At 36.0% G+C, this 17,228-nt stretch overlaps 1 protein-coding gene across 1 annotated transcript in view; it reads left to right on the top strand.

Moving 5' to 3' along the window:
• LOC143246081 (neural cell adhesion molecule 1-like) overlaps nt 1-17,228 on the top strand; it is a 182,746-nt gene that overhangs the window by 42,016 nt on the left and 123,502 nt on the right. The window contains exons 9-11 of the mRNA XM_076492297.1: nt 7,245-7,370; nt 7,780-7,807; nt 10,435-10,544. Of these exons, the coding sequence (XP_076348412.1) occupies nt 7,245-7,370; nt 7,780-7,807; nt 10,435-10,544 (264 nt within the window). The remainder of the gene's footprint in view (nt 1-7,244; nt 7,371-7,779; nt 7,808-10,434; nt 10,545-17,228) is intronic.

Here is a 17,228-nt window from a genome sequence, read left to right as displayed (position 1 = left end):
CCATAAAATAAAGCCAGCACAACGTTCCACCACATCTGCACTTGTAAGGCAACAGAAGCAAAGATAGATGTCATAAACCATCATTCAAAGTAAAGTAGCCTGTTGCACAAAAGTACCACGTGGCAAAGCCAAATAATGGGAAATCAATAGGAAAAACCATTCTCTTTTACCTGTAGCAAAGTACCAGGTCTCCTGATGCGGGTCATTGTCTCTTGGCACAAATCCTGGGTTTGCAACTTAGTGTACAAACTGTAGTGGCTGCTGTGTCTCTCTGTGTTGCTGTGTATTACACTCACAATGTGTGTTCTACATAAGATGTTTCGTCAGACATTTGAAGACTTGCCGTTTCGCTATGGTAAAAATACCTAGTTAGGTGAGAGAATTTATATAATATTTATCTGCGTTTTTCCTCGAAGTCACGTATACAGTGGAAAAATCATTTCTTCTGTTCTTGAAATTACTGTTTAGTGCATATGATTTTTCCAAAATAAGAATTTTGCTTTTATAGAGAGTAAACTGTATCGTCTTCTTGAGATAACTCCTTTTTAAAACGTTCTCACGAAATCTCAATACTGGTCCTAAATATGAGTGTTTTGAATGGTTCCAGTTTGGACAGAAAGCAGGTGCACTGAACAAACATGTATCTGCTTATCTCTTTTATTTTGTGTGTAACACTTACAATATCTGCTATCTCTTTTATTTTGTGTGTAACACTTACAGTTCATAGTAAATTTGTGGCATTGCTAATTAGCACATCGAGAAACAGAAAGGTGTTCTTGACCTCAAGTTGCATCTAAAAGATTTTTCTTTACGTTAACAGCTCTGATTTATTTAGTTTTAGAAATCTTCCCCACATGACAATAAAACAAATAGATCGTCAATCCATTTTACCCAGATACATGGTTGTGAAAAAAAATATCTGTATTATTATTGAGGGATACTGCTAGAGGAAAATTACAGAATAGTTCTGCTACTAAAGTAAAAGTGAGGTGAATCCAAGTAAAGTGTTATCTAACATTTTGTAAAAGTTATTAGTCCATTGGAAATAATTAAGCTGAAGTCAGATAGTTTCTATCTTTGCAATATTTTAAACATTTATTTGTTTGGTTTGGTTTGAATTTCTCGCAAAGTTACACAAGGGCTTTCTGGGCTAGCTGTTCCTAATTTAATAGTGTAGCACTAGATGGAAGGTAGCTAGTCAACACCACCAACCAACAACTCTTGGGCTACTATTTTACCAACTTTTAACAGAAACTTTTAACATCATATGTATCGAATACTTATAGTATGATACTTCACATACCATTTGATGGGTAACAGGGACTTTTAACATCATACATATCGCATACTTATAGTATGATACTTCACATACCATTTGATGGGTAACAGGGACTTTTAACATCATACATATCGTATACTTATAGTATGATACTTCACATACCATTTGATGGGTAACAGGGATTTTTAACAGCATACATATCTTATACTTAAGTATGATACTTCACATATCATTTGATGTGTAATAGGGACTTCTAACATCATATATATGGCCAGGCAAAAATTACTGTTACAATCTAATGAAGCTATCATCTTGAATTGCCTATCATGAAGTAAGATATTTGAAGGATTTAGTTTCAGTAGCAAATATTTTTTTATTGAATCTACATTATAGTTATATAAAGATTTCGAACATTATTGGTCCCCAAAGAAGATATCCACTGTTTCGTTCGTATGGTAAACCCCATCCCCACTAATACGTATTGTAACCATAAATTTTGAAGACATAAACAAAACACATTAACAGGAAACAAAATATGTTGCATATTTTTAAAAAGGATTCTTGGGTACAAGCTACAAAGTGGGATTATAAAATTATCCTAGGTTTTGGAGATGAATGCGGATGTAGGACCGATATTGAGGTAGAGATACACCGTCTGTCATTCGTAACCTCCAATTCGCTAGTCTCACGTAAGAAAATTAGAAATTAGGAGAGCGAGATGTGGTTGCTACAGCCCACAACATCCCACATCTCTATCACCCTTCACTGCCTGCAGACAGTTGTGGAAAGGGGGTACATTTTGGTATAGTCAGTTCACTCTTGGATACAGACCAGTACAATATGCTTCCAATATCAGGTCATCCCATAAGTAATGTCCAAAAATTTAATACAGAAAGTGCATCATCATTTCTGTCTTTGTAAAAGGCTTTAATGAATAAAACATGTGGTAGGACGTGTATAAAAATGTTCAAACAAATAAAAAAACTAACCCAACTCTACTTTTTCAGACCATTAATCAAATAAACCCTTATGAAGATGGATGTGTCTGAGGAGCACATTAGTCATATTATGACTTATGAATTTAAAAAATGCAATAGTGCAGCAGAAACTACTCGAAACATTCAAGGTGTTTATGATGTGAAGACTAGAGAGTCCAGTTGAGAAAAAATGTCGAAGGTGGTTTCAGAACCTCAGATCACGTGACTTCAACTTAAGTGATGCGCACGTTCAGGTCGTCCTGTTGAGTTCAATGATAACTTGCTGCTCGCTGCACTTGATGAATATTGTGATGTAACAGTTGAAGAACTAGTACAGAAACTTAATTCAACCCATTCAACATTTCACCGTCGTCTTCAACAGCTTGGGAATGTGTCAAAACTTGGAAAATGGATTCTCCATGATTTGACAGAAGCCAAACTTACAGCAAGAGTGGACATTTGCACTTCTCTGCACTCTCGTGAACATAACTCACCTTTTTTGGACAGGTTAGTGACTGCAGATGAAAAAAGATATATCATAAAAATATTAAACACTGCAGACAATTGTTTAGTGCAGGTAAACTGGCCAAAGCACAGCCCAAAATGAACCTCCACCCTAGGAAAGTCTTGTTAAGTGTTTGGTGGGATATTGTTGGTGTGATCCACTTTTAGTTGCTGCCATTCAATGTAACAAATACATCTAACTTCTATTGTCAACAGTTAGAGCACTTGAATGTTGCACTGAAAGAAAAGAGACCTGCTTTGATCAATTATAAAGATGTTGTGTTACACCAGGATAATGCACGGCCCCATACAGCAAGGATCACATCTTTAAAGATTGAAGAGCTAAACTGGGAAAAACTTCCACGTCCTCCTTATTCTCCAGACCTTGCTCCATCTGATTATCATTTATTCCAAAGTGTGCAAAACTATCTTGATAGAAAAGAGCTTGGAACACATGAAGATGTCAAAACTACCCTCTCCACATTCTTTCCCTCCAAACCCCAAGAATTTTATAGAAGTGGCATTCAGAAGCTTGTGAATCGTTGGCAGAAAGTAATTAATAATAATGGAACATATATTATTGATTAAATAACATTAAAAACGTTTGAAATCCTTTATCTTTTTCTGTACCTAAAAACGGGCATTACTTAAGGGATGACTTGATATGTACAATTATTCAAATTTCTAACATTGCAAACAAAAGTGTTTCATTGTACTATATCATTTCGGTAAACCTTGCACATCTGTGATTCTGGTATGTCAGTTTTGAAGATTAGAAGCTAACTCCATTTGTCCCAGTTTGGATAATTTCTATTCCTTTTCGTGTGTGTGTCTACACTTGCTTACCGTTATCTCTTTGGATATCTCAAGAATTATATAAGATTTTATAGGATTTTAACTCGACGTTTAATCAACTATCGAATTATTGTGAACGTCTTGGATTTCTCAGTTGACATTCTAAACTAACAGAGAACGTAAACAAACTTTATGTTAGATTCGAGTGATTCGTATTTCAAACAATTCTTAAACTTCCCAGTTTCTGAGTCGTAGTCATCACCATCTAGTCGTGTAATCACACCTCCCTTTATCATATCTTAGTTCATTACAAGAAGAAATCGATTATTTGGATAATTATTTATTTCCATCCTTAGAACCAATCATGATTTCCTTTTCCAGTCATTCCAGAGTGTCCGCCAGTGTTGCAATCATTTAACCACAATATCGGATGAGTGGTAATACTCCAAATGAGAAGAATATTTTTATTTCAATATGTTTTTGTTCTGCTTAAGACAGTTTTAGTGTAACAACATTGTTCTGCTTAAGACAGTTTTAGTAAAACAAACATTGTTCTGCTTAAGACAGTTTCAGTCTAACAACATTGTTCTGCTTAAGACAGTTTTAGTGTAATTCTTTCTTTTCATGTATTTTAAAAAGTTCCCTGTCACACAGACAGTTTATTACATGACATTTAAAACACAATATATTAATGATGAATTATCTTCGTAAACCCCCCATGTGAAACCAAGGTTTCACGATACATCAAAGAGAACGAGTGAGTAGTTTGTGTAGACTAAAAGGTTTATATCAATCACATCTCGTTAACTTTCACAACAACAAGCACATTTTCCATTGCAGACAAGACTAACTAATGTCTAATAATTCATTACAATATCATTGGAATTTTCTTATTTAAACAACACATCTTTAAATTAAAACTGCTCACCAAGAAAAGAAGAACCAATATATCAGTATCCTGGACCCTTTAAAACATTATAACGATATTTTGCTTCTCGAACCTACCGCTAGGAAGTGTTACCACTAATCTGAAACCAGCTTTTAATGAAAACAAGTAAGTATCAAAATGAATTATACGTTTAATATAATAGCCCAGTTTATTTATAAACAGAAAGCTACGGGTATCGAACATCTATTTTTAACAATATAAGCCTTCGAACTTACTACTGAGCCAACAGGGAAGGAGTTATTAGTTAAAAGCCACAGTTTTTATTTTAAAAACTGAGCGTTTTCAGAGCAAAGAAAAGTTTTATGTTCTGCGGAAGTTAGATCTTCACATTTAGAGTTTCTATATAAACGTAAACTTTAGTTCTTAGTTAAAAGCTACAGTTTTTTGTATGCATTTACATTATAAAAAGATGAGCGCTTTCAGGGCATATCAGAGTTTTATGTTCCCGAAAGCTATTATTTCTATATACAACATAAACGTTTACAATATTTTAATGAAAACGAACTTTGTCGTCTACAAGTACGATCAGTGATTTCTATACCAAGATAAGAACGCATACGTATGCTATTTGTTCATTTATAAAATACATTTCAATATTATAATAGACAAAAACATTTAATTCTAAGTCATATTTTTAAAGTAATACTATTTTGTTTTATTGTCTTTGTTAGTCAAGTGTTTTTGTTTTATTGTCTTTGTTAGTCAAGTGTTTTTGTTTTATTGTCTTTGTTAGTCGAGTGTTTTTGTTTTATTGTCTTTGTTAATCAAGTGTTTTTGTTTTATTGTCTTTGTTAATCAAGTGTTTTTGTTTTATGTTGTAGAGTAAAATAAATTACATACGGAATACAGAAATACCTACAATCACCAGATTAAATATGTACGTAGTTTGATGAAGTGTATGATATGAATATACTGGAAAAGCAATTTCATATACAGTCTGTGAAAAATAATACGCTTTTCAATTTACGTTGAACAGAGAGATAAAAGGCATTTTACAATGTCTTCTATAAGGTTAAGCCTGTAAGTATGCTATTTATATTGATCTGACACTAAAACAGAGTGCTTTTAAAGTGACGTGATTAAGCTTTCAAACGGAAACCTAATTCTTTTGAATTTGGTTTTTTTTCGAAAACGATAAACACTTTATTTTATTTTCATGTAGATGCAATTTGATTGAACAAGGCGTTTAAGTTACGAGCAGGTCATGGAGAAGAACAAGGTCAAAATATTTCTATAAAAAGCTTAGAAATAAAACTATCTTTATACTCCAGCGACAACTATATATAATAATATTATATGTATATATAATAGTTGTTTTAAACTAACATTTTGCTTTTGCGGTTTTATCAAGGGTAATATACAGAACCCCTCGTAGAATGATTTTGATGAAGCAGCAAATGCGAAATGTTGGTTGAAGTAATAAAAAAAAAGTATGTATATAACTGAAGTACGTATCATAGATCATAGGTTGCTTTTTCTGATCTTTTTATATAAATGATTAAATCCCTCCAGTACGCACAAGAAATTTTAAAATTCAAAATATTCCTGAAACTATTAAGCAGCAGTCAGCAGCTAATTCTCTAACTGATTGTTTATTTACATATAACTCCAGCATGTTGTACTTAGAAAGTGCAATATAAACATATATATATATACTATAAAAGTTTGTATTGTTTCATTCATGTTCGTGTTATTGATCTGAAATTAATCTTTTCATTGCGAACATTGGTGTTAACACAATTCTTTTTTTTTGGGAGGGGGGATTGTTTGTTTGTTTGTTTGTTTGTTTTCGAATTTTGCACAAAGCTATCGAGGGCTATCTGTGCTAGCCGTCCCTAATTTAGCAGTGTAAGACTAGAGGGAAGGCAGCTAGTCATCGCCACCCACCGCCAACTCTTGGGCTACTCTTTTACCAACGAATAGTGGGATTGACCGTAACTTTAATACGCTTCCATGGCTGAAAGGGAGAGCATGCTTGGCGCGACGGGGATGGAAACCCGCGACCCTCGGATTACGAGTCGCACGCCTTAACACGCTTGGCCATGCCGGGCCTCGAATGGGGGGGGACGTTATCTGAGTCTGAACTGTGTAATTCTTGTCACTATAAGACGTATTGAAAAAAGTTTATTACATAACCGATATATTTTCACCGGACTATATTTTTTTCTTTATTACAGAAATGTTTTGAGCAAATAGAGAAACTTTCAAATGAATATACACATTAAGGAAATGTGCGAAGTGATAAAGTTAGAATTTTTAAATGGAAAAACGCACAAAGTTTCTTTTTTGTTCTTTGATATTATATATAATATAAACATAGAGCAAACCCGTCAAACACAGATCTTTAATTAATCCTAAAACAAACTTTAAATCCAACAACTAAGTCGTATTTGTAAAGTTGCAGTAACAAGATATTTTATTGGAAAAGTTTTCTAACAATTACACCAGGTGTAAAATAATTACGAAACATTTCCTTCTTCCATTATAATAACAAACATGCTGAAAGATATTCTACATTCTATTAAAATACGTTTTACAACAGAATATATACATGTCCTTTAAGATCTCTTCTTTAGATATAAGTTTTAAATGTTGTTTTCATTAGCTTAATAACAAAAGCGTTCCATATTATACAACTCATAACCACAGACATATTTATTATCTATCCCTTGTTATATACGTCCTATTTCATTGAATAAAATATGAACTGAACTTGTTCTATTTTATTTTACTTTGTTAGAATCCCAGTGGAGTTTACCGTTCGGGCCACTATTTGTAATTATTGGAATAAGTTTTGTTACCGTAACAGTGGTTGTTCTCTTCATAATTGTTGTTATCCACACACGCCAGTTCCGAAGGAAACCAAGTAAGACTTTCGGTGTTTGCTCTGAAATTTCAGCTGCGAATCTTTGTTAATCTGGAAATTCTCAGAAACTTTGTGTATTCTCTGTAGAGTCGGAAAAAGCTGCTTATTTAATTAGAATTTTTCAATATTTGGCAAGTCTTAAACCTTGTTATTTAATATTCTATTTACTTTTCATGGTGTAATGTTAAAAGTTAAACAGTCACTTGAATAACCATATAAGAAAAAGTTTTATCTCAATGTTATGTATATATACATATTATTCAAATATTATTCAAGAAATTTCTACAACTCTGACGTCTGAAGTATAAAACTTCTTTTAGTTAAATTTCATTAAAGTATTTAAAAGTTTAAACAAGTGATATACCTTTTCTACAGTATAAAATCATTTATGTTTTTATTTCTTTTCCAGACAGTCGCCAAAGAGATGTCTCCACTGGGTAAGCTAAAAATGGGTGTGTTATCTTTGTTTACCCTGAACTTTAATTCTATCACGAGCACTCTATGTTTATGATAATTGTGTTTATTTTACAGCAAAAATACTTCGGGCTATCTGCTGTGTTCATTGCGAAAAATAGAATCCTGGGTTTTAATGTTGTTAGCCCATAGACATATTTTTGTCCTACAGGGGAACGTGTGAAATATATTACATTTAACATAACCAAACCATTCTCATATAAGTTACTGAAGTTTTTGTTTGTCATGGTAATGCATAATTTTATCAACATTTACGACGTGTTATGTTTTTAACTGCTCGAAATGAGACATCCGAATTTATAAATTTAATAACTGTTTCTTGTTATCAAGTCTTTGAAGATACAAACAGCACTTAATTATATAACTTTGGTTTAAAAACAGTGAGCGAATTAGTTTCAAAGTAATATTGTGAACAGAGGTTAGTTATCACTATTTTCTTTACAAACATAACACTGATTTGTGAGTGAGATCAAAGAAGAATATATAACAATATGTCTATATCTGATATATCAGTATCGACGAGGCCTTAGGCATAGTATCAAGGTTTTTATCAGGCGGGTTGGGATACGATAGGCAAAATAATAGTTGAGGTGCTATTTCTAAATTATCAAATTGTAACAATCTTAATGATGTGAAGCAGGCTAAATTGCTGTTACAATTTTTAACTCAGTTACAAATCAGAATTAGGGTCATAATTCATAACTCATTATTACTGATTCATTTGATCACTAATTATTCATTATTATTATTTACTTTAATTACGTTTACACGCCATTGGGAAGAGGTTTGTTTGTTTTCGAATTTCGCTCAAAACTATACGAAGGCCATCTACGCTAGCCGTCCCTACTTTAGCAGTGTAAGGCTAGAGGGAAGGCAGCTAGTCATCACCACCCACCGCCAACTCTTGGGCTACTCTTTTACCAACGAATAGTGGGATTCACCGTCAGATTATAACGCCCACACGGCTGAAAGGGCGAGCATGTTTGGTGTCAGGAGGATTCGAACCCGCGACCCTCATGTTTCGAGTTGAGTGCCTTAACCACCAAACCATGCAGGGGCCGTATTCTTGCTATCTTATTTTAATGTTTGTTGTTGTATTAAGAGAAGATTATATTAAAACATGTTACCATTATATTTTTCTAAAGGTATTTTAGACGACAGCAAGGTTATACTAGGAGGCTAACTTACTATGCTGATGTATTTATAAGTATTAAATAATATTGTAATAAGTAGAAACAAGAATATTTGAAATACATCTGATAACACGTTATGATTTTTTAAAATTATTAATGTGATTCTGATGTTTGGAAAGTACAAATATTTGAACATTGATGTACCTCATACATATATCTCATAAATAAATATGAGCGAAACGTCATGTGAATAGTTATAATACAAACTGAATGTAGCATAGTTATAAAACGCACATTAATTACGTAGTAATTCTAAAAGGAAAGCTCAAGTGTTCCTTTTTATATACTTTGAAAGTTACATTGTGATGTATAAATTTGACCCGAGAGGGCCAAGCGTGTTAAGGAGTGCGACTCATAATCTGAGGGTTGCGGGTTCGCATCCCCGTTGCGCCAAACATACTCGCTCTTTCAGCCGTGGAGGCGTTATAATGTGACGGTCAATCCCACTATTCGTTGGTAAAAGAGTAGCCCAAGAGTTGACGGTAGGTGGTGATGACTAGCCGCCTTCCCTCTAGTCTTACACTGCTAAATTAGGGACGGCTAGTGCAGATAGCCCTCGAGTAGCTTTGTGCGAAATTCAAAACACATGTATAAATTTAATTCTAATATAATAAAATAACAATTTCTCATAAAAATAATTTCAAAATACGAGTAGTGTTTTATGAATTATTAAAATATACTATAAGGACATTGTCAAAAATTATGTTGAAAAATGAGTTATGATTTTCACTCTTTGGTTCATGCTTTTTTACAGACTGGATGTCAATTTATTACAATACAGAACACAAAATCTATATAAATAAATTGAGCAAAAGTGATGGTAGTGAACACAACACCTTACAAGCTGTTGTCTTCAAATACTGATGTAGATTTAATGTTCGTTCAACAAGATAACATCAGCATAAATGTATACAAGGTAAACTTTCTACAACCCTTTTTAAAAACGTGACCAATGAAAACCAAATAAACAACATCCACAGTGTAACTAAAAGAGTGTTACGTTTGAGATATATTACTGATACGAATGTTACTATTTGTTCAGGCGTAGAGTCACGTAAAGCCAGTGTTTAGTAAAATACATATTAATAAATAAGAAGCTGGCGAATAAATAACAATTTAAATTTATACGTAAATCGTCAAATAATTACTGGTTCTCTAACGAAACTGTAACAATGTTTAACGTAATACATGCTGTGAGGTTTGTCTAACTCAACATATATAAAATGTATTTAATTATTGTTATTAATTAATATATTTGTTGCACCAAATATACTTTAGTTAACCTAATTAACGAGCTACTTCTAAGAAGTTTTTAATCATATTGAACTTTAGACATTCAATAACAATTTTATTAACATTCTACTGATTAACGTATCTTATTTATTTACCTAATATAGTTCAGAGGAGAGATTCGTTCTAAAAAACAGCACCGATGGATTGAAACGAACCACACCACGTTTCGAAGATGAAACGTGTCCTGATATTATACCAATGAGTTTACATCAAGGTAAAAAAACGATAAAATTTCATTTCATATACATATATAATTCTTTTAGTCATGTGTAAGTGATTTTCATTCCGTGTGTAAGTGAATAAAGGACCATTCTTAAGTTCCATCATCCTCAGGTATAATGTAAACTGATTCAGATGGACGAGGTAAAAGGACCATTCTTACGTTCCTTCCTCCTGAGGTATAATATAGACTGATTCAGTTGGACGAGGTAAAAGGACCATTCTTACGTTCCTTCCTCCTGAGGTATAATATAGACTGATTCAGTTGGACGAGGTAAAAGGACCATTCTTACGTTCCTTCCTCCTGAGGTATAATATAGACTGATTCAGTTGGACGAGGTAAAAGGACCATTCTTACGTTCCTTCCTCCTGAGGTATAATATAGACTGATTCAGTTGGACGAGGTAAAAGGACCATTCTTACGTTCCTTCCTCCTGAGGTATAATATAGACTGATTCAGTTGGACGAGGTAAAAGGACCATTCTTACGTTCCTTCCTCCTGAGGTATAATATAGACTGATTCAGTTGGACGAGGTAAAAGGACCATTCTTACGTTCCTTCCTCCTGAGGTATAATATAGACTGATTCAGTTGGACGAGGTAAAAGGACCATTCTTACGTTCCTTCCTCCTGAGGTATAATATAGACTGATTCAGTTGGACGAGGTAAAAGGACCATTCTTACGTTCCTTCCTCCTGAGGTATAATATAGACTGATTCAGTTGGACGAGGTAAAAGGACCATTCTTACGTTCCTTCCTCCTGAGGTATAATATAGACTGATTCAGTTGGACGAGGTAAAAGGACCATTCTTACGTTCCTTCCTCCTGAGGTATAATATAGACTGATTCAGTTGGACGAGGTAAAAGGACCATTCTTACGTTCCTTCCTCCTGAGGTATAATATAGACTGATTCAGTTGGACGAGGTAAAAGGACCATTCTTACGTTCCTTTCTCCTGAGGTATAATATAGACTTATTCAGTTGGACGAGGTAAAAGGACCATTCTTACGTTCCTTCTTCCTGAGGTATAATATAGACTGATTCAGTTGGACGAGGTAAAAGGACCATTCTTACGTTCCTTCCTCCTGAGGTATAATATAGACTGATTCAGTTGGACGAGGTAAAAGGACCATTCTTACGTTCCTTCCTCTTGAGGTATAATATAGACTGATTCAGTTGGACGAGGTAAAAGGACCATTCTTACGTTCCTTTCTCCTGAGGTATAATATAGACTGATTCAGTTGGACGAGGTAAAAGGACCATTCTTACGTTCCTTCCTCCTGAGGTATAATATAGACTGATTCAGTTGGACGAGGTAAAAGGACCATTCTTACGTTCCTTCCTCCTGAGGTATAATATAGACTGATTCAGTTGGACGAGGTAAAAGGACCATTCTTACGTTCCTTCCTCCTGAGGTATAATATAGACTGATTCAGTTGGACGAGGTAAAAGGACCATTCTTACGTTCCTTCCTCCTGAGGTATAATATAGACTGATTCAGTTGGACGAGGTAAAAGGACCATTCTTACGTTCCTTCCTCCTGAGGTATAATATAGACTGATTCAGTTGGACGAGGTAAAAGGACCATTCTTACGTTCCTTCCTCCTGAGGTATAATATAGACTGATTCAGTTGGACGAGGTAAAAGGACCATTCTTACGTTCCTTCCTCCTGAGGTATAATATAGACTGATTCAGTTGGATGAGGTAAAAGGACCATTCTAACGTTCCTTTCTCTTGAGGTATAATATAGACTGATTCAGTTGGACGAGAAAAAGGACCATTCTTATGTTCCTTCCTCCTGAGGTATAATATAGACTGATTCAGTTGGACGAGGTAAAAGGACCATTCTTACGTTCCTTCCTCCTGAGGTATAATATAGACTGATTCAGTTGGACGAGGTAAAAGGACCATTCTTACGTTCCTTCCTCCTGAGGTATAATATAGACTGATTCAGTTGGACGAGGTAAAAGGACCATTCTTACGTTCCTTCTTCCTGAGGTATAATATAGACTGATTCAGTTGGACGAGGTAAAAGGACCATTCTTACGTTCCTTCCTCCTGAGGTATAATATAGACTGATTCAGTTGGACGAGGTAAAAGGACCATTCTTACGTTCCTTCCTCCTGAGGTATAATATAGACTGATTCAGTTGGACGAGGTAAAAGGACCATTCTTACGTTCCTTCCTCCTGAGGTATAATATAGACTGATTCAGTTGGACGAGGTAAAAGGAGCATTCTTACGTTCCTTCCTCTTGAGGTATAATATAGACTGATTCAGTTGGACGAGGTAAAAGGACCATTCTTACGTTCCTTCTTCCTGAGGTATAATATAGACTGATTCAGTTGGACGAGGTAAAAGGACCATTCTTACGTTCCTTCCTCCTGAGGTATAATATAGACTGATTCAGTTGGACGAGGTAAAAGGACCATTCTTACGTTCCTTCCTTTTGAGGTATAATATAGACTGATTCAGTTGGACGAGGTAAAAGGACCATTCTTACGTTCCTTCCTCCTGAGGTATAATATAGACTGATTCAGTTGGACGAGGTAAAAGGACCATTCTTACGTTCCTTCCTCCTGAGGTATAATATAGACTGATTCAGTTGGACGAGGTAAAAGGACCATTCTTACGTTCCTTCCTCCTGAGGTATAATATAGACTGATTCAGTTGGACGAGGTAAAAGGACCATTCTTACGTTCCTTCTTCCTGAGGTATAATATAGACTGATTCAGTTGGACGAGGTAAAAGGACCATTCTTACGTTCCTTCCTCCTGAGGTATAATATAGACTGATTCAGTTGGACGAGGTAAAAGGACCATTCTTACGTTCCTTCCTCCTGAGGTATAATATAGACTGATTCAGTTGGACGAGGTAAAAGGACCATTCTAACGTTCCTTTCTCTTGAGGTATAATATAGACTGATTCAGTTGGACGAGGTAAAAGGACCATTCTTACGTTCCTTCCTCCTGAGGTATAATATAGACTGATTCAGTTGGACGAGGTAAAAGGACCATTCTTACGTTCCTTCCTCCTGAGGTATAATATAGACTGATTCAGTTGGACGAGGTAAAAGGACCATTCTTACGTTCCTTCCTCCTGAGGTATAATATAGACTGATTCAGTTGGACGAGGTAAAAGGACCATTCTTACGTTCCTTCCTCCTGAGGTATAATATAGACTGATTCAGTTGGACGAGGTAAAAGGACCATTCTTACGTTCCTTCCTCCTGAGGTATAATATAGACTGATTCAGTTGGACGAGGTAAAAGGACCATTCTTACGTTCCTTCCTCCTGAGGTATAATATAGACTGATTCAGTTGGACGAGGTAAAAGGACCATTCTTACGTTCCTTCCTCCTGAGGTATAATATAGACTGATTCAGTTGGACGAGGTAAAAGGACCATTCTTACGTTCCTTCCTCCTGAGGTATAATATAGACTGATTCAGTTGGACGAGGTAAAAGGACCATTCTTACGTTCCTTCTTCCTGAGGTATAATATAGACTGATTCAGTTGGACGAGGTAAAAGGACCATTCTTACGTTCCTTCTTCCTGAGGTATAATATAGACTGATTCAGTTGGACGAGGTAAAAGGACCATTCTTACGTTCCTTCCTCCTGAGGTATAATATAGACTGATTCAGTTGGACGAGGTAAAAGGACCATTCTTACGTTCCTTCCTCCTGAGGTATAATATAGACTGATTCAGTTGGACGAGGTAAAAGGACCATTCTTACGTTCCTTCCTCCTGAGGTATAATATAGACTGATTCAGTTGGACGAGGTAAAAGGACCATTCTTACGTTCCTTCCTCTTGAGGTATAATATAGACTGATTCAGTTGGACGAGGTAAAAGGACCATTCTTACGTTCCTTCCTCCTGAGGTATAATATAGACTGATTCAGTTGGACGAGGTAAAAGGACCATTCTTACGTTCCTTCCTCCTGAGGTATAATATAGACTGATTCAGTTGGACGAGGTAAAAGGACCATTCTTACGTTCCTTCCTCCTGAGGTATAATATAGACTGATTCAGTTGGACGAGGTAAAAGGACCATTCTTACGTTCCTTCCTCCTGAGGTATAATATAGACTGATTCAGTTGGACGAGGTAAAAGGACCATTCTTACGTTCCTTCCTCCTGAGGTATAATATAGACTGATTCAGTTGGACGAGGTAAAAGGACCATTCTTACGTTCCTTCCTCCTGAGGTATAATATAGACTGATTCAGTTGGACGAGGTAAAAGGACCATTCTTACGTTCCTTCCTCCTGAGGTATAATATAGACTGATTCAGTTGGACGAGGTAAAAGGACCATTCTTACGTTCCTTCCTCCTGAGGTATAATATAGACTGATTCAGTTGGACGAGGTAAAAGGACCAAAGGACCATTCTTGGACGTTCTTACGTTCCTTCCCTGAGGTATAATATAGACTGATTCAGTTGGACGAGGTAAAAGGACCATTCTTACGTTCCTTCCTCCTGAGGTATAATATAGACTGATTCAGTTGGACGAGGTAAAAGGACCATTCTTACGTTCCTTCCTCCTGAGGTATAATATAGACTGATTCAGTTGGACGAGGTAAAAGGACCATTCTTACGTTCCTTCCTCCTGAGGTATAATATAGACTGATTCAGTTGGACGAGGTAAAAGGACCATTCTTACGTTCCTTCCTCCTGAGGTATAATATAGACTGATTCAGTTGGACGAGGTAAAAGGACCATTCTTACGTTCCTTCCTCCTGAGGTATAATATAGACTGATTCAGTTGGACGAGGTAAAAGGACCATTCTTACGTTCCTTCCTCCTGAGGTATAATATAGACTGATTCAGTTGGACGAGGTAAAAGGACCATTCTTACGTTCCTTCCTCCTGAGGTATAATATAGACTGATTCAGTTGGACGAGGTAAAAGGACCATTCTTACGTTCCTTCCTCCTGAGGTATAATATAGACTGATTCAGTTGGACGAGGTAAAAGGACCATTCTTACGTTCCTTCCTCCTGAGGTATAATATAGACTGATTCAGTTGGACGAGGTAAAAGGACCATTCTTACGTTCCTTCCTCCTGAGGTATAATATAGACTGATTCAGTTGGACGAGGTAAAAGGACCATTCTTACGTTCCTTCCTCCTGAGGTATAATATAGACTGATTCAGTTGGACGAGGTAAAAGGACCATTCTTACGTTCCTTCCTCCTGAGGTATAATATAGACTGATTCAGTTGGACGAGGTAAAAGGACCATTCTTACGTTCCTTCCTCCTGAGGTATAATATAGACTGATTCAGTTGGACGAGGTAAAAGGACCATTCTTACGTTCCTTCCTCCTGAGGTATAATATAGACTGATTCAGTTGGACGAGGTAAAAGGACCATTCTTACGTTCCTTCCTCCTGAGGTATAATATAGACTGATTCAGTTGGACGAGGTAAAAGGACCATTCTTACGTTCCTTCCTTCCTGAGGTATAATATAGACTGATTCAGTTGGACGAGGTAAAAGGACCATTCTTACGTTCCTTCCTCCTGAGGTATAATATAGACTGATTCAGTTGGACGAGGTAAAAGGACCATTCTTACGTTCCTTCCTCCTGAGGTATAATATAGACTGATTCAGTTGGACGAGGTAAAAGGACCATTCTTACGTTCCTTCCTCCTGAGGTATAATATAGACTGATTCAGTTGGACGAGGTAAAAGGACCATTCTTACGTTCCTTCCTCCTGAGGTATAATATAGACTGATTCAGTTGGACGAGGTAAAAGGACCATTCTTACGTTCCTTCCTCCTGAGGTATAATATAGACTGATTCAGTTGGACGAGGTAAAAGGACCATTCTTACGTTCCTTCCTCTTGAGGTATAATATAGACTGATTCAGTTGGACGAGGTAAAAGGACCATTCTTACGTTCCTTCCTCCTCAGGTATAATATAGACTGATTCAGTTGGACGAGGTAAAAGGACCATTCTTACGTTCCTTCCTCCTGAGGTATAATATAGACTGATTCAGTTGGACGAGGTAAAAGGACCATTCTTACGTTCCTTCCTCCTGAGGTATAATATAGACTCAGATTCAGTTGGACTGATTCAGTTGGACGAGGTAAAAGGACCATTCTTACGTTCCTTCCTCCTGAGGTATAATATAGACTGATTCAGTTGGACGAGGTAAAAGGACCATTCTTACGTTCCTTCCTCTGAGGTATAATATAGACTGATTCAGTTGGACGAGGTAAAAGGACCATTCTTACGTTCCTTCCTCCTGAGGTATAATATAGACTGATTCAGTTGGACGAGGTAAAAGGACCATTCTTACGTTCCTTCCTCCTGAGGTATAATATAGACTGATTCAGTTGGACGAGGTAAAAGGACCATTCTTACGTTCCTTCCTCCTGAGGTATAATATAGACTGATTCAGTTGGACGAGGTAAAGGACCATTCTTACGTTCCTTCCTCCTGAGGTATAATATAGACTGATTCAGTTGGACGAGGTAAAAGGACCATTCTTACGTTCCTTCCTCCTGAGGTATAATATAGACTGATTCAGTTGGACGAGGTAAAAGGACCATTCTTACGTTCCTTCCTCCTGAGGTATAATATAGACTGATTCAGTTGGACGAGGTAAAAGGACCATTCTTACGTTCCTTCCTCCTGAGGTATAATATAGACTGATTCAGTTGGACGAGGTAAA

Source organism: Tachypleus tridentatus, chromosome 3 (genome assembly GCF_004210375.1).
Source record: "Tachypleus tridentatus isolate NWPU-2018 chromosome 3, ASM421037v1, whole genome shotgun sequence".
Lineage (NCBI taxonomy): Eukaryota > Metazoa > Arthropoda > Merostomata > Xiphosura > Limulidae > Tachypleus > Tachypleus tridentatus.
This window is presented reverse-complemented; position numbering and strand designations above follow the sequence as displayed.